The 24,164-nt window shown below is 38.4% G+C and overlaps 1 protein-coding gene across 1 annotated transcript; it reads left to right on the forward strand.

Annotated features, from left to right (window-relative positions):
- The first annotated feature begins 41 nt into the window (after positions 1–41).
- On the forward strand, positions 42–23,037 carry MCUR1 (mitochondrial calcium uniporter regulator 1). The gene is made up of 9 exons (XM_028512539.2): positions 42–566; positions 8,206–8,325; positions 11,569–11,672; positions 12,189–12,290; positions 13,211–13,252; positions 14,392–14,463; positions 17,772–17,825; positions 19,410–19,524; positions 20,354–23,037. Exons 1-9 carry the CDS (start codon positions 137–139, stop codon positions 20,407–20,409), a joined length of 1,095 nt encoding a protein of 364 aa, XP_028368340.1. The 5' UTR covers positions 42–136; the 3' UTR covers positions 20,410–23,037.
- Positions 23,038–24,164: the final 1,127 nt, after the last annotated feature.

The following is a 24,164-nucleotide window of genomic DNA, read 5'->3' on the forward strand; positions in this document are numbered from 1 at the left end:
CCGCCCTGCGGGCTGGAAGGGGCGGGCCTACGCTGCTGCGCGGCCTCCTGCCTGGGAGTTCTGGACCCGGCCGCGCGTGACTGGCGCCGCGCTCGAGCGCCACAAGCGCGCGCCCGGGCCAGTGACAGCCTCGGGGATGGATTGTGGCTCTGTCTCGGGTGAGGGGCCGAAGAACCCACCAGACCGCCGGCGGCTTCTGTTCTTCCTACTCGCCGGCCGCCACGGAAGCCTAGGCGGCCGCGGCGTTCCGGCACGCTGCTGCCTGTCTGCATTCCCGGAAAGTCGAGGGGCGCTGGGCCCCCGAGCCCCAGGGGCCCGCGGCGCCTCCCGTGCCTCCGCACTGCTCCTGCTGGTGCTGGTGCCCTCCCCACGTCTGGCCGCCGCAGCCCAGCGACCACTAGGAGACTGGGAGCGCTTGCGCCCGGAAACCTGGGCTCCCCCAGCCGCTGGCGGCTGCAGCGCCACACGGAGGGGCCAACTGGGCCCCGCCCTGGGCGTCGCTGGTGCCGCCCGCCCCCTCCACCTATGCCAAGCCCGGGTGCTAGCCCTCGCTTCCTCGAGGAGAGGTAGGATGGGGCGATCTGAGGAGAGAGGGCTCTCCTCGAGGGGCTAGGGCAGCGGGGCGGGAAGGCCGGAAGACCCAGAGCTCCGGTCACTAGAGGTCACCAGGTTTCGTCTAGGGCGTGGGGACGAAAGTCTGTCTGGCCCTGCCCTTCTGGTCCGCAGTATCTTGGTCTTGGCCAGCTAAGATGATCTGAATTACTCGGAATGCCGGCATAAAGGTTTTGGCGCAAAATTGGAATGGGATTTGGGGAGGGTGGCAGGAGCCCGGGCTGTGAGCTGGTGCATGCACAGGTTGCTGTTTTGCCGGTGCTCACCTTGTCCCGACTCAGGTGAAGAGTGCAAGAGGTTGGCAAGTTTAAGAAATGGAACTTTGGGAAATGAATGGATTGTTTCACAATTTAATATTAAACTCTAGTTGATTTGTTAATTCATCAAGCACTGGCGCCTACTCTGTGCCTGGCACATTAGTAGATGTTTGGGACCTATCAGTCAACAAAACGTTTGCTTTCTTCGAGCTTAATTCCAACAAAAGAGGTGATATACATATATGTGTAAATGGATAGATATAGATATAATTTTTGTATACATATACAATTTACATGCGCAGGTATAATGGTTATATGTACATAATCTAATAAATACTATAAGAAAAAATAGAGGTGGTAAGGGTTAGGAAGTGAGGTGGGCCTCCAGTTATGACTTTAATAGCATCTTCAGAATAGGTTTCATTGAGAAGGTGGCCTTTGACTAAATACTTGAAGAGGGTGAGGACAGTCACCGCCCTACATGAGATTAAGGAAATCTAAACAGGCTCAATTTACTAGATAGCAAATTGTTGATAAAAAGGTCATCATTTTGAGTAATTATTAGCAAACGTAGCAAAAATATCACTTTGGGAGCATACTTTTCCATCAGTAACCACTCTACCATTCTGATAGCTGTTTGCTTTTTGTTTTTTTCTCAATGGAAATGGTGAGTAAATGTGGGCTGCATCTAAAATTTAAAAATACCTTTGGCTAGGGGAGAAACTGATTGGTAGACCAACAGTGATCGAAGCTTTACATATAGAAGGTGGGGAATGAGTAATGAGTGAACTTTGTCAGTGTCCTGCAGTACTTACTAATTAGAGATGGCTTTGAACTTTATTTCTGTACTTTGCCTTTTGGTCCTATATTTTGTGAAGCTGAAAACTTGTGGTTTATTTTCTTTATAATTCAAGATTCTGGTGCAAAGGGGAGAGGTTTCTTTCTCATCAGTTTTCTGACATTGTATCCACAAGGTGATGATGTCAGATTAGTCTCAAATGATGTCATTCTTCACCGAGTGTGTATGGATTCATAAATATGAGGAAAGACACAGTTAAGGAATCATGTGTGCCCATTAACCATCAGCAAATGAGAGTTTTGTTCCTTTGTCTTCAGCCTAGTAGTTTATTCAGTGCCAAAGGTTCTAAGTAGGGCTACTTGGACTTAAGGATAGTACAAATAGGAAACTTGTACTTTATTTTGCCATGTATAATATGCACCCACGTTTTTTTGCCTAGACTTTAAAGGAAAAAATCTTTAATTTTAATTCAATTTTTGTATTTATATTTAGAAACAAAACCATCATATTTCAGGGTATTATTTTGCATACAGATATCATTATTGATAGCTTGTTATACTTTTAATGCATAAGCACAAATAAAAGAATTATAAACATTTCTGTAGATGTACAGAATTCTGACATTTCTGACTAGTACAGAATTAGTACTTGTCATGTATAATGCGCATCCTTATTTTTCTCTCAAAAATTTGGGCAAAAAAGTGTGCATTATACACAGCAAAATACAGTATTTGATCCCCTCTTCTGGTCAAGGCTAATTTTGGGCTTCTTTTGTGTGTGTTTTTAACATCCTTTTGGTATATTGAAGGTCCCCCAAAAGAGAATTTCCTATTACTCTATATTAATATAGCTCAGTTTATTTTCTTCCTGGTTATTAGTAGGTATTTGTGGTTCTTAGGTCTCCTTTTTTTGTCACAAAAAAGAAAAGTGAGTCAGAGGTACTCTGAATGTCAGTATTGCTGCATCCTCAGGCCCTTTGACAGAAGGCAAATTGGCATTCACCCTCTGTCAGCAGGGGTTGGAGGGCCAAGTGGGAAGTGGCCAGACCTTTTCTCCACTTCTCAGATGACAGTATTTCTATGAAATAAGTTTGTAATCAAAATAAATTCCAATAATGTTTGGGGGGAAAAAATCTGCAGTATCTAAATTGGAATTAGCTCCTGCCTAGAAAGGAGTCATGGTATTTTGTTTTGTGTTTGTGGTATTTTGTTTTAAAATACCACATAATGATTATTTTGTTACTAGAAAGAAAGAATTTGGGACTAGACTAAACCCATCACTCTTCATAAGCCAGTTCTAGACTCAAAAGTTTTCAAGGTTCCAAACCCATGGCACAGTGCAGCACAGTTCTAAGATGGGTGGGTGACCTACAGAGAGCCCCTTGAAAGGTGCATTCATTCATTCATTCATTCACCCACAGTGTTTCTAGAGCTAGGTCTGTTCTGTGTCAGCGGACATGAAGGGTCTCTTTTCATGGAATTTTTGTCCCAGGACTGGAGATGAAGAATGAAAGAAGAGGTAGTCATTTATGTGAAAAGGGAAAACTATGGGTGAAGAGCAACACTTGCTCCTGTGATTGTTGTGAGCATGGAATGAAGTGTACCTCCCTTAGCACAGTATCTGTCACCTAGTCATTAGTGATACTCTTATTATTTTTGCCATTGTTACTCTGTCTTCTGAACGTGCTCCCAGGCCCTGTCTCCACAGGTGGTGGACACTCAGCTGCCAGTACCTAGACACTATGGCTCTGCCCCCTAATCATAAGTGGCTGGGCCAAGCAGGGCCTCCCAAAGGTTAAGAGGCTGGCTGTGCCCACTAACTGACGTTGTGATGTTAGGCAAGTGTCTCAATGTCTCTAAGACTTATTTTCTTTGTATGGAAAATGAGGGTCATAATAAGACCTACATACCTTCTGTAGGATTGAGCTGAGGGTCAAATGAGTTATGGCATAAACAGCATTCAGCACAGTGCTGGGCACGTGTTAAGCACGTTTAGGTATTAACTGTTTGTGTTAGTATCGATCCATGTGAGTACAGGTTGAGTGCCAAGCTGTGTTCTAAGTGCTGCAGGTGTACCTGTAGTACTAGAGTAGTAGTACTCTAGTACTGTAGTAGTGAACAAAACCAGACATACCCTGACAGCGCAGAGCTTAGATTCTAGGGAGAGATGGTGAACAATAAACAAGTAAATATAACAGGTGATAAGGAGTAGTGCAATGAAGAGCATTAAAGCAGGGTGGGGTCTGCTGATACAGGTGATTAAGAAAAGGGGTAACACTGAGCTGTTCACTGAATGTTTAGGGTTCTCCTTCCAGACCTTTGTGACTTGCTTTGGCCAATGAAATGTGACTAGAAGTGGTAGGTGCCACTTCTGAGTGGAACTTCCGAGCCACTGTGTGATTCTCCACATCCTTTCAAAAAAAATAGAATGAAAAAGAGGTACTCATTTATGTAAAAAGGGAAGACAATGTATTAAGAGGAGAAAGGAGCTGATCTCAGGTTTTCTTTCTAGACAATCTCATGATCCATATCTTAGGAATCATACAATTGCATTTTTGTTTTTAATAATTTTTCACTTTCAGTATGCCAAGCCCTCTGCTAGATACCAACAATATGAAAAATGACTAAGATTGGCTCCTCTTGGGGATTATGGACTAATAGAGGATACAGATATGGACATAATATAATAAGTTCTATGATAGAGCTATCTGTACTGGGCTGAGATAAAGGAGCAATAAAGGTGGCTCCCTGACCTGGGTGGAGTTGGCAGAGAGAGCCATAAATTGTATAACCATAACCAGAACGTAATTAGTGTTTAGGAAGTTATCAGATTAAATGAAGAGGGGTAAAGAAGATGCCTAAAATTTACCATTTGAGAAAGGGGAGCAAGCCAAGATTAAGGACGGAATACCAAAGAGTGAAAGTTCAGGAAACAGGAAAGCTTCAGTGGCTAGAAAGAAAGCTGAAAAGATAAGTGTGGGCCAAATTGGAACAGGCTTCGTATGCCTTGACAAGGACTTTATAATATAGGCTAGTGGTTCTTTGAATCTAAGGGCCATTTTTTAACCATTAAACACACACATACAGACATTAGTTGTTGCATTTTATATGTTGTCAGTCTACAGTGTGTCCTACAGAGTGACTGTTGGATCTCTTAATCTTACTGTGACTACAGCAACTCCATTCTTTCCCGTAGCCAGTAAGTTGAGAACTACTGCTCTAGGCTTCCAGGGAAGAATCAGATCTGTGGGGGCCTGTCCATGTCATGTTTTTGCTTTGCAATTTCTCTGTGAGGGTATAGGGGATTGATTGAGAGTAGGAGTTGATAAGCTGAAGTATCTTTCTGGTCATTTAGGAGACCTACTGAGCAAACCTTTGAACTTTGAGTTAGTAGATGACTGTTTTCTCTTCTACCACTCTTCTGCAACACCTGGCATCATTGAAAAGTAAGGACAAATATGTAGCAAAATTTGCACATAACTATGTTTGTTACATTTAAATGAAAGATTTTGATTTCATGTTGTCCATCTCTTTTTTCCCCTTTGCTATCAAAATGTCTCTTTTTTTTAGTATGACTGTAATAGTAAGGAGCTATTATGTTTAAATGTCCTTTCTTGGCTAAATTACAAATTGACACTACAATTGTTCCATTTTTTTAAAAAAGCTAGTATTGTGGTTTGTGAAATATAAAAGCCAGGAAACCATTACTATGCTACCTCCATCAAATGAGAACCTTGAAATAAGTTTACAAAATGGGTTGGATCTGTGGCTAAGAGCATAGAAATTCATAAAAATGGTAATATGCAAATTGTTAAATTCATCTCCCTAAAAGTAGGATTTTGCAAAGACATCACAAGGGAAGAAAATGACAGGTCAATCTCTTGTAAATAAGGACACAAGAATCCTCTAGAAAATACTAGCAAACCAAATCTTGAAATATATAAAAATGACTATACACCATGACCAGATGGGATTTTGTCCCAGGAATACCAGGTTCATTTAACATCTGAAAATCAGTTTATATTATGCACCATACTAACAAAATAAAGGAAACCAGATGGTTGTCTCAAAAGACAAAGAAAAGGAATTTGACAAAATTCAACACCCCTTCATGATTTAAAGTGTGCACGTGCACACACACACACACACACAGAGCAAATTAGGAATTAGAAGGTAACTGCCTCGACTGATAAAGGGCATCTGCGAAAAACCCTCAGCTAATATACTTAATGGGAAGCAATAGTATGCTTTCCCTCTAACACAGCAGTCCCCAGCCTTTTGGGGGCCAGGGACTGGTTTCATGGAAGACAATTTTTCACGAACCAGTGTGTGTGGGGGAAATGGTTTTGAGATGAGTCAAGCGCATTACATTCAAGCTCACCTCCTGCTGTGCAGACGGGTCCCTGACAGGTCCACCAGTAGCACCCCTTGGCCCAGAAGTTGGAGACCTCTGCCCTAATGTCAGGAGTAAGAGGTGTCTGCTCTCATCCTTCCATTCAACACTGTACTGCAAATTCAAATCAGGGCAGTTAGGCAAGAAAATGAAATAGCATTCAGATTGTAAAAGAAGAAGTAAAACCACCGCTGTTTACAGATGATGACCTTGTACTTAGAAAATTCTAAGAAATTCACTAAAAAACTATTGGAGCTAATAAACAAGTTCAGCAGGATACAAGATTAATATACTAAATATATTTTTAAAATACATAAAAATCAGTTCTATTTCTATACAGTAGCAATGAACAATCAGAAAAATTAAATAATAATTCCCTTTACAGTAGCATAAAAAAGAATATTTAGGGATAAATTTAACATAATAGCATAGAATTTATACTCTGAAACCTACATAACATTATTAGATAAAGACCTAAATAAAGGGAAAGACATCTCATGTTCACAGGTTGGAAGACTTTAATATTGTTAAAATGTTTAGGGTCAGAAATTGATGAACTGACCCTAAAATTCATATGGAAATGCAAAGGGACTGAGAATAGCCAAAAACAATCTAGAAAAAGAAAAGAGTCGCAGTACTGACTTCCTGATGTCAAAACTTACCACACAGTAGTCAAGAAAACGTGGGATTGACCTAAGAACAGGCATGTAGATCAGTGGAATAGAATGGAAGACCCAGAGATCAACCCTTACATTACAGTCCATTAATTTTTAACAAGAGTCACAAGGCAATTTAAGGGAGAGAATAGTTTTGGGACAACTGGACATCCACATCATTCAAAAGAATGAAGTTGAACTCCAGTCTCACCATATGTCCAAAAATTAACTCACATGGATCAAGGATCTAAATGTGAGCTAAAACTGTAAAATAATTAGAAGAAAGCATAGGTATAAACCTTTGTGTACTTGTATTAGCCAATAAGTTTTTAGATATGACACCAAAAGCACAAGGAACAAAATAAAAAAATAAATTGAGCTTCATTATAATTAAAAACTTTTGTGCTTCAAAAGGTGCTGTTGAGAAAGTGGAAGACAACTCACAGAATATTTGAAATCATACCTACCGGTATATTATGGAACTTGTATCTAAAATATATGAAGTCTTACAACTCAGCAATAAAAAGATAACCCAATTTTTTTTTATGTAGGCAAAGGGTATGAGTAGATATCTCTCCAAAGCAGATATACGAATGTCTGACAAGTGCATGGAAAGATACTCAACATCATTAGCCATCAGGGAAATGCACATCAAAACCAACATCAGATACCACTCTACACCTGCTAAGGTGATTATAATAAAAAAGATAAAACGAGTGTTGAGGATATGGAGAAACTGGAACCTTCGTATGCTGCTAGTGAGAATGTCAAATGGCGCAGCCACTTTGGAAAGCAGTCTGATGTAGCCTCATAAGGTTAAACATAAAGTTACCCTATGGTGTAGCAGTTCCACTCCTACAACTGTACCCAAGAGAATTGAAAACGCATTTACACAAAAGCTTGTACACAATTTTTATAGCAGCATTATTCATAATAGCCAAGAAGGAAACATCTCCAGTGTCCTTTAACTAATGAATAGGTTAAGTAAAATTGGTATTTTTGTACAATGGAATAGTATTTGGCAATAAAAAGAAATGACATACTACATATACTACAAGATGTATGTGTAGTATAGCGTAGTATGAATCTTGAAAACATCATGCTAGCTGAAAGAAGCCAGTTACAGCATACTACGCATCTTATAGTCTATTCCTTCTCAGTGTCCAGAATAGGCAAATCCACAGAGACAGGAAGTAGATCAATAGTTGCCTGGGAGTGGAGGCCTGGGGAGTTTGGTTTCTTTGGGGGACAATGACAGTGTTCTAAAGTTGATTGTGGGGATGCTTACACAACTCTGTAAATACACTAAAAACAATCAAATTGTACACAGGGAGTGGGTGAGTTGCATAGTATGTGAATTTGAGCTCAATAAAGCTGTTGTTAAAAAAAAAATCAGGATTTTGAGGTATGCCTGATTTGTTCATGTTGCTGGGTTGCTTTGGTTTACCCTTAGGTTCTGTTTTGAACATGATTGTCCTTTTCATTCTAGACCTAAGCCTCTCTGCTGGGCGCCCACAGCTGGAGCGCAGACACCGAGATTTCACCTCTTCTGGGAGTAAGAAGCTCTACTTTGACACCCATGCCTTAGTGTGTTTACTGGAAGAAAATGGTAATCCCTTCTCTTTGGTCACTCAGTGCCATAGAACAGTACCGTGAATTATTACTTCTCTTACGATTTCATCTAATTTCTTGTATTTCTCTTCGACTTTTAAGTCGGCAGGTAGTCTTTTGGTCAGTCTCCATTTTTGAATTCTCCTTTTTTGTTGAAGGACATTTTTGCTTCATCAATACAATAGAGATTTTTCTCACACATTTTGGCCAAGTGAAGTGTATTCTTTTAACATCGCTCTAGAAATACAGTGTTAAAGATAAAAATCTACCCACAAGTCAACAAAACTCAGGAGTGGTTCTTACTGTCTGAAGCACAGAAGTGATAGTTTTATTACTGTGCATCTTATGTGCTTTCACAATTTTTATGATATTAAAATGTTGCTGAGCAGCAATTATTGATAATATCACATCATTGTGTTCTCTTTAAAAAAATATTCAGACTAACATTTTCTCTTATTGCTATTGTGTTTATTCATATAAAATATTGCTCTGGCTATGGCTGGTATGGCTCAGTGGTTGAGTGCCGGCCTGTGAAGCAAAGGGTCTCTGGTTCGATTCCCAGTCAGGGCACATGCCTGGGTTGCAGGCCCGGTCCCTAGTAGGGGGCCCATGACAGACAACCACACATCGTGTTTCTCTCCCTTTCTCCCTCCTTTCCTTCTCTCTAAAAATAAAATCTTTTTTAAAAAACAGATTGCTTTGACACATATAACATTTGTTGAAAGCACACTTTATATAGAGAGAACATTCTCATATTTCATCTTATCTAGACAAATACACCAGTTATAATTCTCTGTACTGGGATACATTTCAAAATCAGAATCTTATATATCGTAGATTATTCCTTAGAAATAAATATATCTGTGTTTTTACTTCATTGTGTAGTTATTTATCCAGTTGTGTATGATCATATCTGAAAAGCTACCCTCTGTAGATGTGCTAAAGATGCCCAGATCAAGGTGATGGAGTGAATTCTCTGCCCCTGTGGGGGTCAGAAGCTCTGGGTTCAAGCCACGCTGGGGGCCTGGACTCAGCAGTCGTTTCATCCTCAGTTTCAGTTTCCTCATTGGTGGCATGGGCATGCTAAGAATTCCAAAGGACCTTTTGAATATTAAATGAAATAGTGTTATTGAATGTATTCTGGAAAAGCTGTCAAATGCTGTATAATATTTTTTACAAGCTTTTCTTGTCAAACTTGAATTAGCAGGCCCTTTTCACCAAAAATTTCTTTTATTGGCCAAAAAAAGAAAGTGGAAGTGAGAAGAGGGCCATCTAAAATATCTTCATAAATTAGCAGAAGTCTTGCTACATTTTTTTTCTTCTTGGTGGGCCTGTGTGTTTGTATTCAAAGTAGAAATATTAGAGACAATGTGGGCATATCAACATCCACTAGGTGTTTGATGACATTAGGGAGCATCATTAATTTTGTTAAGTGTACCATTGGCAAGGTAGCTGCAATGACCACCAATCCTTCCTCCTAATGAGGGGTGGAGTTTATTTTCCCTTTTCCCCTTTAAAATTTTATTTATGTATTTATTTATTTATACAAATAAAAATTATATATTTTTAAAATGTGATGTTTTGGTGTATATACTTCCTACTTTTCTTGGTTTCAAACCTTGAAATATGCATGAGTGTTTGCATATTTCAAGACCAGTGCTGTGAGAACCCCACTGGACTGTGTGTAGGGTGTGAAGGTGCTGGGATCAGTGATGGGCATGTAAGTTGTCTGGGTTAGGGTGAGGTCAGATAACTTAACCCTTCAAGGAGTTGTCCCTCCTTTATCCTTTTTTGCTTCAGTTATGTCTGCTGATTAATGAAACTCCCTCTATGTCTACAATTTCACTGACCCCAATGTGTTTTGTTCTCGCACTCCTACAAAAGAATGATTTGTGTCTGGTAACTCAGCAGGTTTGCAGGCTTCTGCGTTTCCTTATCCCCTTTCACCTTCCACAGGTGTTTGTTAATTTTAAGCATAAGTTCCTTTCCAGTCTCTATTTTTCTTCATAGTTGCCAAATCTCATTATGTTTAACGATGAACCTTTCTTAAATTTTTAAAAATTGCAAAAGACATATACATTTTTTAAAAATTAGGAATATAGGGGAAAAACATGCAAAATTATTCTGAATCCCAATATCCGAGGGCTACACATGTTACCATTTTAGGCAGACAGCCTTTTGAGTGATTTTCTAGATGTGTATGACCCACACTTTGAAAATTAAAGGACTTTAAATGAAGTGAAGGGAGTAGGTCTTTGGAGGGGTTTTTTTTTTTGTCACCTTTAAAACTGCCCTTTTTTGAAAAAATTGTACTCTCATGCTGAATCTCATTACCTATATATAACTTTATTCAAGCAAATGTGCCATTAATTACAAGAATCATAGATTCTTCTGAAATTCTTATAGACGGCTGTGTTTAATAGAAAGATTTACTTTCCAGGGACTTGGTTTTAAGCATTTTATTAGAATTTCCAATATGAAATATAAATTACTATCTAAAGTTGTTAAAAACAGTAATACTGCCAAACTGAATCTTTATACAGTTCAATTCAGTATCATTTCTTGAGTAATCAAAGAATACATTTTCTTCCTGTCTGGGCCTGCAGCATCACTGACTGTAGAGAATTGTGGAGGACAACCAAAAGAACTGATTTTAACATTAATCGGTTTTTGAACATCAAATTAACTAGCAACAAAATCATTATTTCCATAGTCAATAATTTGATTTGTGCTGGATATAAAATAATTGAGCTTTTCTACTTACTAAATTATTTTTTGCTAATATATACATTTTATAATGGAGGAAGTGACATCCATTAAAGAAAATAAAAATTATCTAGAATCTTTGTTAAACCAAGAAAGTGGTAAATTGTATCTGTAATATTGAGCCTTGCTTTTGTTCATCTAGCCTCCCATGGCAGGCATCCCCTATGTTATTAGACATTCTTTGAAAACATGATTTTGGACAGCTAGGAAGGACATTGTAGAGCAGTTAGCCCAACTGCTCCTTTTGCATGAAGAAGTGGACTCAAACATGGCACACTTGTGCCAAAGGGACAGACACATCATAGCTTGTGACTAGTCCCCTCGTCCTCCTACCACAGGCTGTCACCTGCTTCTGAATCCAGACTTTCACTTCAGTGTGCAAGTTTGTGCTTCCTCCCTTTCTGTGAAGGATTTTTTTTTTTTTTTGGACAACTAGAATCTCCTGAATGTAATTGTCTTTTGTGTGTTTGCTTAGGGTTTACTACTCAACAAGCAGAAATCATTGTATCTGCCTTGGTCAAGATCACAGAGGCCAACATGGACATCATCTACAAAGACATGGTCACCAAGATGCAGCAGGTGAACTTCATCAGGCACTTTTGCAAACTTGAAGCCTAAAGGGAGGGTGTCATTTGTAATATGTATTTTTGGATAATGTTCTATTGAAAAGCATATAAAAATTTTACCCATAGTTGATAGGCAAATTATTACAGTGGCATAAAAAGTATTTATTCAGAGCTACTTAGTGAACTCTTATAGAATCGTTATGCTTGTAAGTTCACTGTACTTAAAAACCAACGGTTCAGCTCTCCATGTCTGCGTTAATGGGGAGGTGGCCAGAATTATAGTGGTGCACTTTTGAGCCACTGGTCCTCAGACTGCCACCCCTTTAGCTGTGATTCAGTGGGCGTGATACTGGACTTGAATTTTTATTCTTTTCCTTTTCTCATTTTGGAATAGAGGGGGACCTTGCTGAACCTCTTTTCTTGTGTTCACATTCTTTTAGTTTCTCATTAAGGTGATCCCAGGTAGAAACCATAGGAGGAGTACTTTCTAGACTAGACTTAGTAATATGTTTTGTTTTTCTTGTCCTAGGAGATCACTCTTCAGCAAATAATGTCTCAGATTGCTAGCGTGAAAAAAGATATGATTATTTTGGAGAAGAGTGAATTTTCAGCCCTCAGAGCAGAAAATGAGGTAAAATTAAACAGCCACTTATAAAATGCTTTATATCCAGACATTGAGGTGTAATATACATACACAGAAGTGCACAAGTAAATGTGCATCTCGATGAATCTTCACAGAGTGTACACTACCAGTCAGATCAAGAAGTAGAACACTGCCAGCAGCCAGAAGTCCTGCGCCTGCCCCCGCCTAGTCACTCCCACAGAGGAGACCACTGTCTTGGGTTATAGCACACTGACTAGTTTTGCCTGTTCTAGAACTTCAACTGACAGGATCATACAGTGTGTCTTGTAACAGTAGGTCATGCTTTTCCATTGCCTGTGGTGTTATATGAACATGCCACATTATTCTGCTGTGATGTATATTAGAATTGTTTTTAGTGTTTGGTTATCATGAAGAAATGCTGCTGTAAAATATCCCTTAATTTCTTAAAGTGCAACGCATGGGATCAGTGTTTACATAAATGCTGTCTTTGCATCGTCCTTGTGTTCTCAATCCTGTTACAGTCCCGTAAAGGAAGTTCACTTATTACCTGTTTATATTAGTCTTAGTCTTGTAAGAAACCTTCTAGCAAAGATTCTCTTTTGCTAGAAAAAGGTAAAATTTGAAACTCTCAGAATTGTCCATGAAATCAACTGTGTGAGGGCATTTAGTTAAAAGAAAAATTAAAGGAGTTATTAAAGAAAGGAAGGTCTCTGAAGGCAAATGTGTATATAAAAAAATTTGTGCCATGCTGGCATGACATGTGACCGCTCTTCCTACTGAGACTACTCAGTTAGAGTGGTACTCTGAACATAGTCAGCTTCGCGTTGACTGCGGGAAGAACTTGTGTGTAAATACATGTTCTGATATTTGTTTGTTACCAAGTTTTATGTTTTTCTTCTAACCTTCTAAACATATCCTTGACTTGGTTCTATTTAATGTGTTTTTAGAAAGTAAAACTTGAACTACATCGGTTAAAACAACAAGTAATGGTAAGATCCTCATTCCTATTTGCTTGTTTACTATTACATAAGCTTAATAAGTATAATGTCAGAAATACTTTTTTCTTGCCCTGGCTGGCGTGGCTCAGTGGATTGAGCATGAGCTCAAATCCACTCCTGTGTCAAATCCACCAAAGTGTCACAGGTTTGATTCCCAGTCAGGGTACATGCCTGGGTTGCAGGCCATGACCCCCAGCAACCGCACATTGATGTTTCTCTCTCTCTTTCTCCCTCCCTTCTCTCTCTAAAAATAAATAAATAAAATCTTTAAAAAAAAAGAACACAGCCAATGAATAAATTATTGATGTCCATAACCAAATTCTAAGAAAATTGTGTTCTAGCAGGAATTAAATCATTTTTAAATAAAAAATTCTTTAAAGTAGCCATATGGAACCCTATATGTTCTTAGAAGTGACTGTCTTTAGAGAATTACATATATTTTTAAAATATTCACTATACCAGTTGTTTCATTTTTAAAAATTTTTTAATTAAAAAAATTTTTTTGAGCAAGGGGCAGGGAGGGACAGAAACATCTATATGAGAGAGAAACATCAATCGGTTGCCTCTCATATGCGCCCCAACTGGGGACTGAGCCAGCAACCTAGGCATGTGCACTGACCAGGAATTGAACTCACAACCTTTCAGGTTTATGGGGTGATGCTCCAACTGAGCCACATTGGCCAGGGCAGTTTGATTTGTTTTTTTTAAGTGGCAAGGGCATTGGTGTGAAAGAAGAGATTTTGATGAGTGTCAGGAAGAAGGCTTTATCTAAATAAGAATGTAATATTTTACTTCTTTGAGTCCATCTCTGCTTTCAAAAGTTGTCCAAGAACCAGCTTTAATCATAAATTCCACAAGGATATTATCTTGGGAATCTTGAAGCTAAAAGCAACAGTGACCAACTCTGCTAATTTAAGCATAAAAGGGGATCCTTTGTATATATAACCAAGAAATCCCAAAACAGGGCTGTCTCGGATCTCCCCAGACACCCATTCCCAGCTCTGGCAGCTCCCATCCTGCCCCTTCCCTGGGAGGGGCTCTTAGGCTGGAAGCTTTCTCAGGTTCACGTCCTCAGCGGGTCTGGATTTCTTACTCTGGATTTCTTTCTTTGTTGTTTGCCCTCCTACTAGGATGAAGTGGTCAAAGTCCGAACAGATTCCAAATTAGACTTCAGTCTAGAAAAGAGCAGAGTAAAAGAATTGGTATGTTGCTTTATTAACATAGAATATGAATTAAATTCTTTGCTGGATGGAATGCTTGCTCAACTGTTTCTAAGTTTACAAACAGTTCACAAGTACTGTTAAATACCTGTATATGGTTGTTAGACAGTTTTTTCGTAATTTTAATTATATTTTAGATTAACACTTAAATTTGATGCTTTCAAAAGTATAATTAAAATTAAAGTCTTGGTCAAATAAGTTTGAGTCTTTTTTGTTTCAGAGATACTAAATTGTGTATCACTTAGACATTAATAAAGAAATTAAACTCAATATTCATCTACTTCATGCTAATTTAAACCCCTACAGGTCCTGATTTTACAAAAGCTTAAGTTGATTATTTGACTTGAATAATATTAAATTATTAATATGAAATAATATTAAATTCTATACCAAAATTCAAGATTTTGAAAATATTTCCATATTGTCTTCTTAAAACAAGAAATGTTAATGACTTTACTACATTGTTTTGAAATGCAAATTCTAAATGGTGAAGTTATGTTAAATTGAAACTTTTAATTAGAAGTAGTGCTGCACATTTGTTACCAAAAAGATCTCACAAAATGTAGGCTGTAAATTAAGCTGAAGCAGATGTACCCCTGTGTGATGACTTGTGGGTCACGCACTGGAAGCACAGGTCTGCTGCCCTTGCTTTTCCAAAGACGATGCGTGGAAATACAATTACTTCCCCTCAGAGCTTTCACAGTAACATCCTTTTAAAAATTGAGTTGTAATTGACATATGTTAGTTTCAGGTGTGCAACATAATGATTTGGTGCTTGTATATATTACAGAATGAATGCGACAATAAGTTCAGTTACTATCCATCACTATATTGCATAGTTAAGAATTTTTTTCTTATGATGAGAACTTTAAATATGTACTCTCTTAGCAACTTTCTAATATACAGTACACTATTATTATCTATAGTTGCCATGTGGGGCATTACATCCCTAGGACTTAACTTATTTTTTAACTGCAAATTTCTATCTTTTGACCCACTTCATGCATTTTTGCTCACTCTCCACCCTTTGCCTCTGACAACTGTCAATCTGTTTTTGGTATCTGAGCTCCTGGAGTTTCTTGCTTTTTTTTAGGAGTCTACATATAAGTGAGATCATACAATATTTGTCTCTCTGTCCGATTTATTTCACTACACGTAATGCTTCCAAGGCTCATCCATGTTGTCACAACGGCAATACTCCCTTCTTTTTTATGGCAGAATAAAAAAGAGGTATCCACTATAAAAGGATATGTCTCAGATTTTCTTCATTCATCCACCATGGGCTCTTCTGTGGTGGACTCTTCGGTTGTGCCCATGCCCGGGCTGCTGTAAATGCTGCCGTGAATGTGGGGCTCGATACGTTGTGTGTTTTAATCTTCATGTGCTGGGCTGCCTCTGATTTTAACCCATCTATCTTCTTTGGGCTTTATTTGAATTTGATAATGTTCAGCAGATGCCTTTTTTATTCTTGGCATAATGTGAAACAGAGCCTATAAAGCATTTTTCACTAACACAGAAGTAGATACACATGCAGAAACCGAATGCTCACAATTGTTCACTGTTTTCTCGTTTTTCACTATTTGCTTTTAACCAAAATGTACTACAATGGTAAATGAAACTAATATTCAAACTCAGATAAGTACTTCACTATACTTTGGAACTGCTTCTGGTTTTCAAGAGTTAAACTGAGCTTTGTTATATCAAATAATCACTATGTTCATGTAACCTGTCTTTCTAATCTTGAAACACTTTTCAACCATGAAGATCAAATCACTTAGTATCACTAAAGTATTTAGTGATTACTACTAGCCTGTGACTAGTATTGTATCTAGAAGAGGAAAAACTCTCTTAGCTACCTTTGTCCTTATGGTTTGGGAGCTTAACAAAAATTCTGAATTCACTTGACTTAAGAAGATGCCTATTGTCAATCATGCTAGGAGGAAATACTGAGAAAGTTGGAAAGTATGGGATGTGAGCCTGGATTAAAGCCAGTGAATTTATGTGATTTACTGCCCTAGCTGAGAAGTTGTTCTTGGTGATACTAAACTTACTCTGAAGTGCAGGAAAGTAGCATATTATTAGTCAGCTAGCATGTAACTTCTTTTAAAAATCATGGCAATTTTAGGATGTGGGCTTTTCATTTCTCTTGCATCTGAGTCAGTATTGACTTACTTGAAGGCCAGAGTTTGAAGGTGTGAAGAAATTGCAGTTCCCCTCTGCCCTCTGGTGGTGATCTGATGCACAGTCCTCTCCTCACCTAAAGCCCTGTCATTTAAAGACTGAGATGAGCAAGCATTCTTTGGTCCTGTGACTAGGACCAAGGTTGGGGTTTAGGGTTTGGGGGCTTTTCTTCTTCTTTTTTTTAAACTTACAAATGGTGCTGTTTTTATATTCTACCCATGGTAGACCCAGGGGAAATTTTTATAGCTATAAAGTTTCTAGATATTTCCAAGCATTAATTATTTTCTCCTGTAACAATTTAGTGAAAAACATTTAATTTTTCTCTTACATTATAGATTTGCATTTGTTCAGCTAAATCCTAGTGCCCATTACTGAGGAGACATGTCTGATTTTGGTCTCAATGTCTACAAAATTGCACCAATCTTCGCATAGACATTATAGTCTAGCCAAAGGCAAGGCACCATTTTAATTCTGTGTGGAACTAGTTCCTTTAGTAACACTGGGTTGTGACTGTGCCCAGGTGGGTTTGTTTGTTTGTTTTGAATTAGATGTGATGAAATAGTGTATTTCTTGCATTTACATTGTTTTATGATCACAAGACAGTATCCATGTCACAGAATAATATTCTTTGAAACTCTTTTTTCCCCGACTTTATTATCTTTCCTATCTTTTGTCTAAGCCTCAAGTTTTGTTTGTAATTCTGATGGGATAGCTACTAAATGGAATTGTTTCCCACTTTTTCAGCTCTTTCCTGCCAAAGCCAAAAAGGGTATGACTCAGCATCCATCTAAATTGGACCCAGAGAATGCTGAATAGTGGGAGGGGCCTAGAGACAACACAGGAAGAGATGAGAAGAGAAAAAAATATAGCAGAGAGAAAGGGGAAGGGTGACAAAAGGGAATCAGATACTGGAGCAACGAGTGAATATAAATAAGAAACCTCAAAACAACAGACCTAAAGGAGAGGGACAAGCAGGCTACTCTATTCTGGAGGCAATTCCCAATGTCACATATTCTTGGAAGTAGTGAGACCAGAGTGTTTAAGACCCTAGAGGAGGAGGAGAAAGAGAAAGAAACCAGAATCTGACCTCTGTGACATGTTTGTTTCAGTATTCATTAAACGAAAGGAAGCTGCTGGAAATGAGGACAGAAATGGTGGCATTGGTAAGAAATGAGACCAACTTTTCTCGGTCATTTTATCATCTCTGCTTCATCCCGTGCATGGTTACTGGTATTTGTAGTGATGTGTTATAGGACACTAGATGCAGGCTTGGTGTCATAGGTTTTTTTGAATTGTACTAAGGTAAACATAAATGTTACCATTTAGCCATTTTTAAGTGTGTGGTTTAGTGTCCTTAAGTACGTTCACATGGTCATACAGCCGTCACCAGTGAACAGCAACTCCCCATCTCCTTCCCCCCAGCCCCAGCACCCACCACTCTGCTTTCTGTCTGTGAGTTTGACTGCTCTAGGTAACATACACGAGTGGCACCATACACTATTTATCCTTTTGTGACTGGCTTATTTCACTGAGCATAATGTCCTCAAGGTTCATCTATGTTGTAGCCTGTGTCAGAATCTCCTTCCTTTTTAAAGCTGAACAATATTCAGCTGTATGGATAAGCCCCGTTCTGATTGCCCTGTCGCTAGACAGTCGGGGTGCTTCCCCTGGTGGCTGTTAGGGATGACAGTGCTGTGAACATGGGGTACAAGTGTCAGTTGGGGTCCTTGTTTTTTGAGTATGTGCATATACCTGGAAGTGGAGTATTATAGGATTTTTTTCACACTTAACCAAATACTTGATTATTTTAGTAAAAGTTAAAATCTCAGTGATTGAAGAATAATAAGGAATAGACATAGATTTTTTAAATTACATTTTTAACTTATGACATGCATGTATATCTTTTCCATCCTGTAATACCTGGGACCTCTGGAACCTGAGAGACTTCCATGAGAGAATATTGGAATACTCCTCTGAAATACTTTTCCATTCATCCAGGCATTTATTTTCTTATTCATTACTTGAATTGTTAGTCATAGGGAACTACCTACTTGGCCTAGAATTTTTAGTGAAGCCGTTCCAGTGCTTTAATGCATTAATGAAATATGACAATCCCTTTATAACATCAGCCAAATTCACCACCCTTTGGGAGTAATTATGTATCTAATTTAACTGTATTATATTTGGGAAAGAACACAAATAGGCCTTTGGTATAGCCAAGCCTCATAGCAAAACGCTTGGTGTTTGAGCTATAAAAGAAAAAAACTTTTAAAAATGTGAATGGAAATAGTGTCAAGGCAAGCACTGTTGCTTTTAGATTATCCAAGATTCTGTTCATTTTTTAAAAGCATACATGTATACCTTTCATTAAGAGGAGGATAGGACACATTTATTGCTGTTGAGAACAGACTGGCTTCATTATGTTCAACTTACTTGTGCAGCAATCTATAATGTACCAAAGCTTTTTTTACATAGATTATCACATTCTCTAAACAGCCTGTGTGTAGGCAGGGCTAACAGTATTTTCTTTCTCTTTTTTCAAACAGAAGGAAACAGGCCTATGTTTATTAAAGGCCCTGACCAATGTAACATAGCTTGAGGATGGTAGAACTGAGACTAAGCCCAAGTGTCCTTAATCCGACCCAGGTCCCCTGACTGTATCCTGTTGGGCAGGAACTCTCAGGACTGACCGCAGAGGGGATGGTCTATCCCAAGTGGAGTAATGCTGTGTGTCTTTGGTTTAAAAGCACGCCCAGCAAGATCGAGCCGTCACCCAGACAGACAGGAAGATCGACACTGAGGTTGCTGGCCTCAAAACCATGCTCGAGTCGCACAAGCTTGATAATATTAAATATTTAGCAGGTAAGCTGTCCTGAATGTGGGGAGTTTAAACAAGCTGAAAATCAAATAAACAAAATCTATAAAATAAGTTATTTCATTATATTTCATTGATTCCAACACATTTTTTCTTATTTTAACATCTTTGAAATTGGCACGTATCTTATAATTCCCAATAGAGTATCATACTATAATTGGCAATATTTTTCTTAGAAGTAAATAAAATTATGTACTTTATAGTCAATGGAATCTTAAGTTTGTTAAGATACTATCTCTGAACTATAATTATTTTTTAAAAATTTTTAATGAAATTCAAGACATGGAATATTTTAGAATTGTGATCTTTCTGCCCATAAGGAGTTACTTGCAATTTTTGAGCCTAAAGAGGGAATAAAGATTCATGTACCAAAAAAAAATTAGCCATTATTTTAACTCAAATTTAATATTTTGGGGTTATTCAATATTTTAAGTTGTAACAGTATGTAGAAATGACATTTTGCTCACAAGCTAAAGGGTGTGTCCCTGTACAGCACACACACACACACACACACACACACACACTTAGTGACCGTAGACTGTGTTTCTGAGCTTTTGCTGAAAAGTTTTCTTGGGTCCTGGATACATTTGTACTTCAGAGATAATGGTTTCAAGCTGTGGGTTTGTTTTTACTTTTGTTTTTGTTTTTCTATGGACAGATGTTTCATGGAATGTGGCAAATCAGTGGACAAGTTTCTTTGTTTTTTCCCCCTGGGGGGGATAGGTGAATAAGTGTCTCTATGTTTTCTTAATAAAAAGGTGTTCTCTCAAGTAACTTTATAACTAATACTGTGTTCATTTACTTTTTTTCTTACAGGGTCTGTATTTACATGCCTAACAGTAGCTCTGGGATTTTATCGCCTGTGGATATAATAAAGTGTCTATTTAAAGAGAGTTCTATTATTTTGCCTTAAGAATACCAGATTGTTGTGCTTTTTCCCTCCCATTTCAACTTTTACCCCTGTTTTTCATTGAATGCACATTATGTATTTTATACAAATTATGGACCTGTAACCAAGGCAAAGAAGTCAGGAACTTCATAATTGCTCCTTTCGTCCTTTCTGTTCGGTTGACTTCACAATGCTGAGTGGTGGTGGACGAAGCATGGATGACTCCACCAGCTGGATCAGTGAACTTGGCCTAACCTGGGGGACATACCAACAGTAATTATTTGTATAACTCTACAGTTTTGTCACATAGAGGACTCGGGGTGACATTTAAAAGGCACATTGGCTTTACTAAGTGCTGAAGAACTGCTGAAACTAATCCAGGAGCACCAAATCCTCTTTGCCTACTGCCCCAGCCCTTAACATCAGTCAGCCTCTGTGCAGCAGTGCTGTGTTTCAGCTCTAGCTGGTTCACCTGTTCATAGTGGACATACTTTACATCCAAAGGAGCTTTTTCTCTTTTAATTTCCATTGTCTACATAAGGTACTGTTATGGTTATTTTTTATGTGCCTTCCAGCTAGAAAATCTTGTTGCCTAATGAAATGGTTCAATTGTAGTAGGGACTCTTGTACCTCTAGGTTTCTCTTCCTCTGTCCCTCTCACTTGGTCATTGTTCCTTTCCCTCATAATTTGAGCTATAATAATACTCCACTTGTGGCAGTGCCTGCATAGAAAACTTGCTATTTCTCAGTGTGGATGGCTACTCCAGTTTGTGGGATGGGGTGTACTTCCTTCTGGTCTTCTGCTCTTTATAGAAGGGAGGTAGTCTGTTTTGTTCTGTAGCAACATCTAGACTTAGATAGTGTATGCACTTTTTAGAAATGTCTTTAATGAATATGCGTTTGCACATTACAAGCTCAGGTCATATGCTTTCAGAATGGGAGAACTGTCATGCCAGATATCTGAGTTTAGGTTGATTTCTTTAGCTGTTACAGATATTCTCATTCTTACTTTACTTCTATATTTAAAACAAATAAATTCCTACATACAACTGGGGTTACTTTGGAAAAGCACCTTCTCATCTTATTTGAGTGGCTGGCAGGTAAGAGAAAAGAAACATTTCAGAAAAGACGACATTGACAGGACCTTTTCCGTCCTCCACATGCACACATCCGAACATCATCTGGTACAGTGGGGACACCGCACAGGGGCTTCCTGACCAGACGGGTGGGCTGAATCCACAGGCACCGTTCCAACCACACTGGCAAGGCAAAGTTGCCTTTTGTCCTGTGGGTATCATTTCTAAACTGGAAAGTGTAGGTCTTTGTCTTTTTGGAAAACATTTATGTAGCACAAAGATTCTGAATTCCAAGTAAGCGTGAAAATCAAGTACTTTTGCTTTAGTGGTATCAGTTTCAAAGTTATTAATTTAATCTTTTCCAACTAAATCCGAAATTATCTTAGCTGTTTCACAAAATATTTTATTGATATATTCTTCCCCTTTCGGAGAAGGACCCCCAGAAAATACTGTACATTTAGCCATTGCCTTAAGTACTAAAGACTTCTAGGTAAATGGCATCCCATTAGGACCACATTCGTGACTACTTAATGCAGATGTAACTGGTTAGTGGAGCTTAGATGAAGGGCTTGGACTGCAGACACTCCTACCAAATAAAGAACACCCAAGGGAGAAAGTACTATATATAATTATGTTTCGAGGCAAACACTAATTTGTGTAGGTTAAAAACAGCAAAGTGACCTTATATCCTGATAAACTGTTTTTAAAATAACATTCGGGGGGTGACATTCTTTTATCTACCAAAAGTATTCCAAATGACATTCCTACTGGTCATAAATGGGCTGCATCAGTCCATCACTCAATCTGAGCCATTGATTTTGCTGTAGAGTTCTTGGCAGTACGAAACAGCCTTTTTCCCCTCCGCCTCAGGAACAATGAACTCCCCTTTTGACGGAGTGGATTGCATGCTTACATGGGGGTTAGGAGGGTTTGGGACAATGCCTTATTTGGTCAAACGTGTTCTATTTAAAAAATGTATGAACCAAACATACGTGTCCCCTTCCCACTGCTGGCCCAGATGTCTGAACAGTGTAAGCGTGCTGTGCCTGGACACTTGCTGAGCTATCTCAGCTTAGAAGGATTCACATCACTTTAGGAAATTAAGCATTAGCACTCAAAAGAGGAAAGATGCCTGGAAAAAGTTTCAGAAAATCTATAACCATAGCTAGATCCTGAAAATATACCTCTCTAGGTACAAGTGCTTTAGCTACAAATGCCTAAAGCAGAACAAGTTGACAGAAACTATTCCTAGTCCCTCCATTCTTCAGGGTTCCTCTGGGGTCCCAGTTTCTCCTCCCTCCGCTGCCCATCGTCTTTTGAAAGAGCCCAAACTCCAATTCATTTCTTTCCTACCCCCTTAATAAGCAAACTTGTTTCTGTGTATGGTTCTTTACAGGAAACACGAATTTTGGTTTCTGTGCTGGTCTTTCTCACCTAGTTTTCTAGCTTAATAACTGACAACAAAATCTGAATGTATTCATTTTTTCCCTTAAGTATGTCAAGTACCTCAGTTGAGAAGTCACAAATTCAAGAAGGAAGGCTTGACGACTCAAACCAGACATCTTGCTGGAATTTGTCTCTGAACACTTTAAAGCCCAATTATCCTCAGGCACCTTCAACATGACCCTGACTGGACGGTTTGGGGCTAGCTTGTGCATTTCCTTCTGCAGCTCTGCTTAGGGACACAATCTTCCCTTTTCAGTTCTAGTCTCCTCCTTCCCAGCCTCTGCCTATTAGCTAACCGTGTCAGCATGAGCAAGCATCTCTCTCCCCCCACCCTACTATGCCGTGTTCTAGGGATTTTGGCCTCATTTCCAAACAGATCCCATACAGGCAGCGACAGAACTCAGACCTAAAAAACATTGGCTTAATTAACGTACATTTATCAAGTTTGTGATTTTTCTGACATGAAAGCAAAAGTATGTTAACCAGAAATAATTTATTTTTTATGTGTATAAGATGTTTGGTAATGTTTAGCCTTTTGTTGGAATTTTATTGGGAAAATATGTACAAATTTACACTTATGATCCTCTGATTATAACCCAAATAATTTCTTAACCCTTTCAGTACTTATGCAAATATTCAGTTGAATTTTATAATATATTAACGTGAGTATAATATGTGTGTCATTTTTATTGTCTAAAATATGTAATTCTATGTGACTGATACACTTTCCTATTTATTCAAGTTGAATATGAATACTAGAACAATCTCTGCCTACACTGTATTTCAATTGTTATTTCCTCCAATTGTATGTGATAACATTGGTGTATTATAAGAAAATCTAGTACCTAAAAATTTGAATTTACATAAATTTGAAAATAATTATTTGATTTATAAAATAAATTTTTATTTTTCAAAAGAATTCCTTTAGCATGCTTGTGTAAAATACTTGTTTGAGGAAAAGTGGGGCTTATACACAAGTTTTTAAAAAATAGCTGACGATTCAGGTTGCAAGTGATAGCCAGCTTCACTTGCCAGCTTCAGCAAAAAGGGAAGGTGCTTTTATGGCTTACATGATAAAGTTCAGGAAGAGCAAAACAAATGCTATCACACTCATCTCTCTGTACTTGTTACTGCTCTTTTTAAGATTTTATTTCTTTTTAGAGAGAGAATAAGGGAAGGAGAGAAACATCGATTGGTTGCCTCTCGTGTGTGCCTC

The sequence above is a fragment of the Phyllostomus discolor genome, chromosome 5, assembly GCF_004126475.2.
Source record: "Phyllostomus discolor isolate MPI-MPIP mPhyDis1 chromosome 5, mPhyDis1.pri.v3, whole genome shotgun sequence".
Lineage (NCBI taxonomy): Eukaryota > Metazoa > Chordata > Mammalia > Chiroptera > Phyllostomidae > Phyllostomus > Phyllostomus discolor.

Coding starts and splice junctions, on each gene's coding strand:
- MCUR1 (XM_028512539.2), top strand. CDS start 137: ATGGATTGTGGCTCTGTCTCGGGTGAGGGGCCGAAGAACCCACCAGAC. Junction 11,673..12,188: donor TGGTCACCAAGATGCAGCAG/GTGAACTTCATC, acceptor TTCTTGTCCTAG/GAGATCACTCTTCAGCAAAT. Junction 17,826..19,409: donor GGACAGAAATGGTGGCATTG/GTAAGAAATGAG, acceptor TTGGTTTAAAAG/CACGCCCAGCAAGATCGAGC.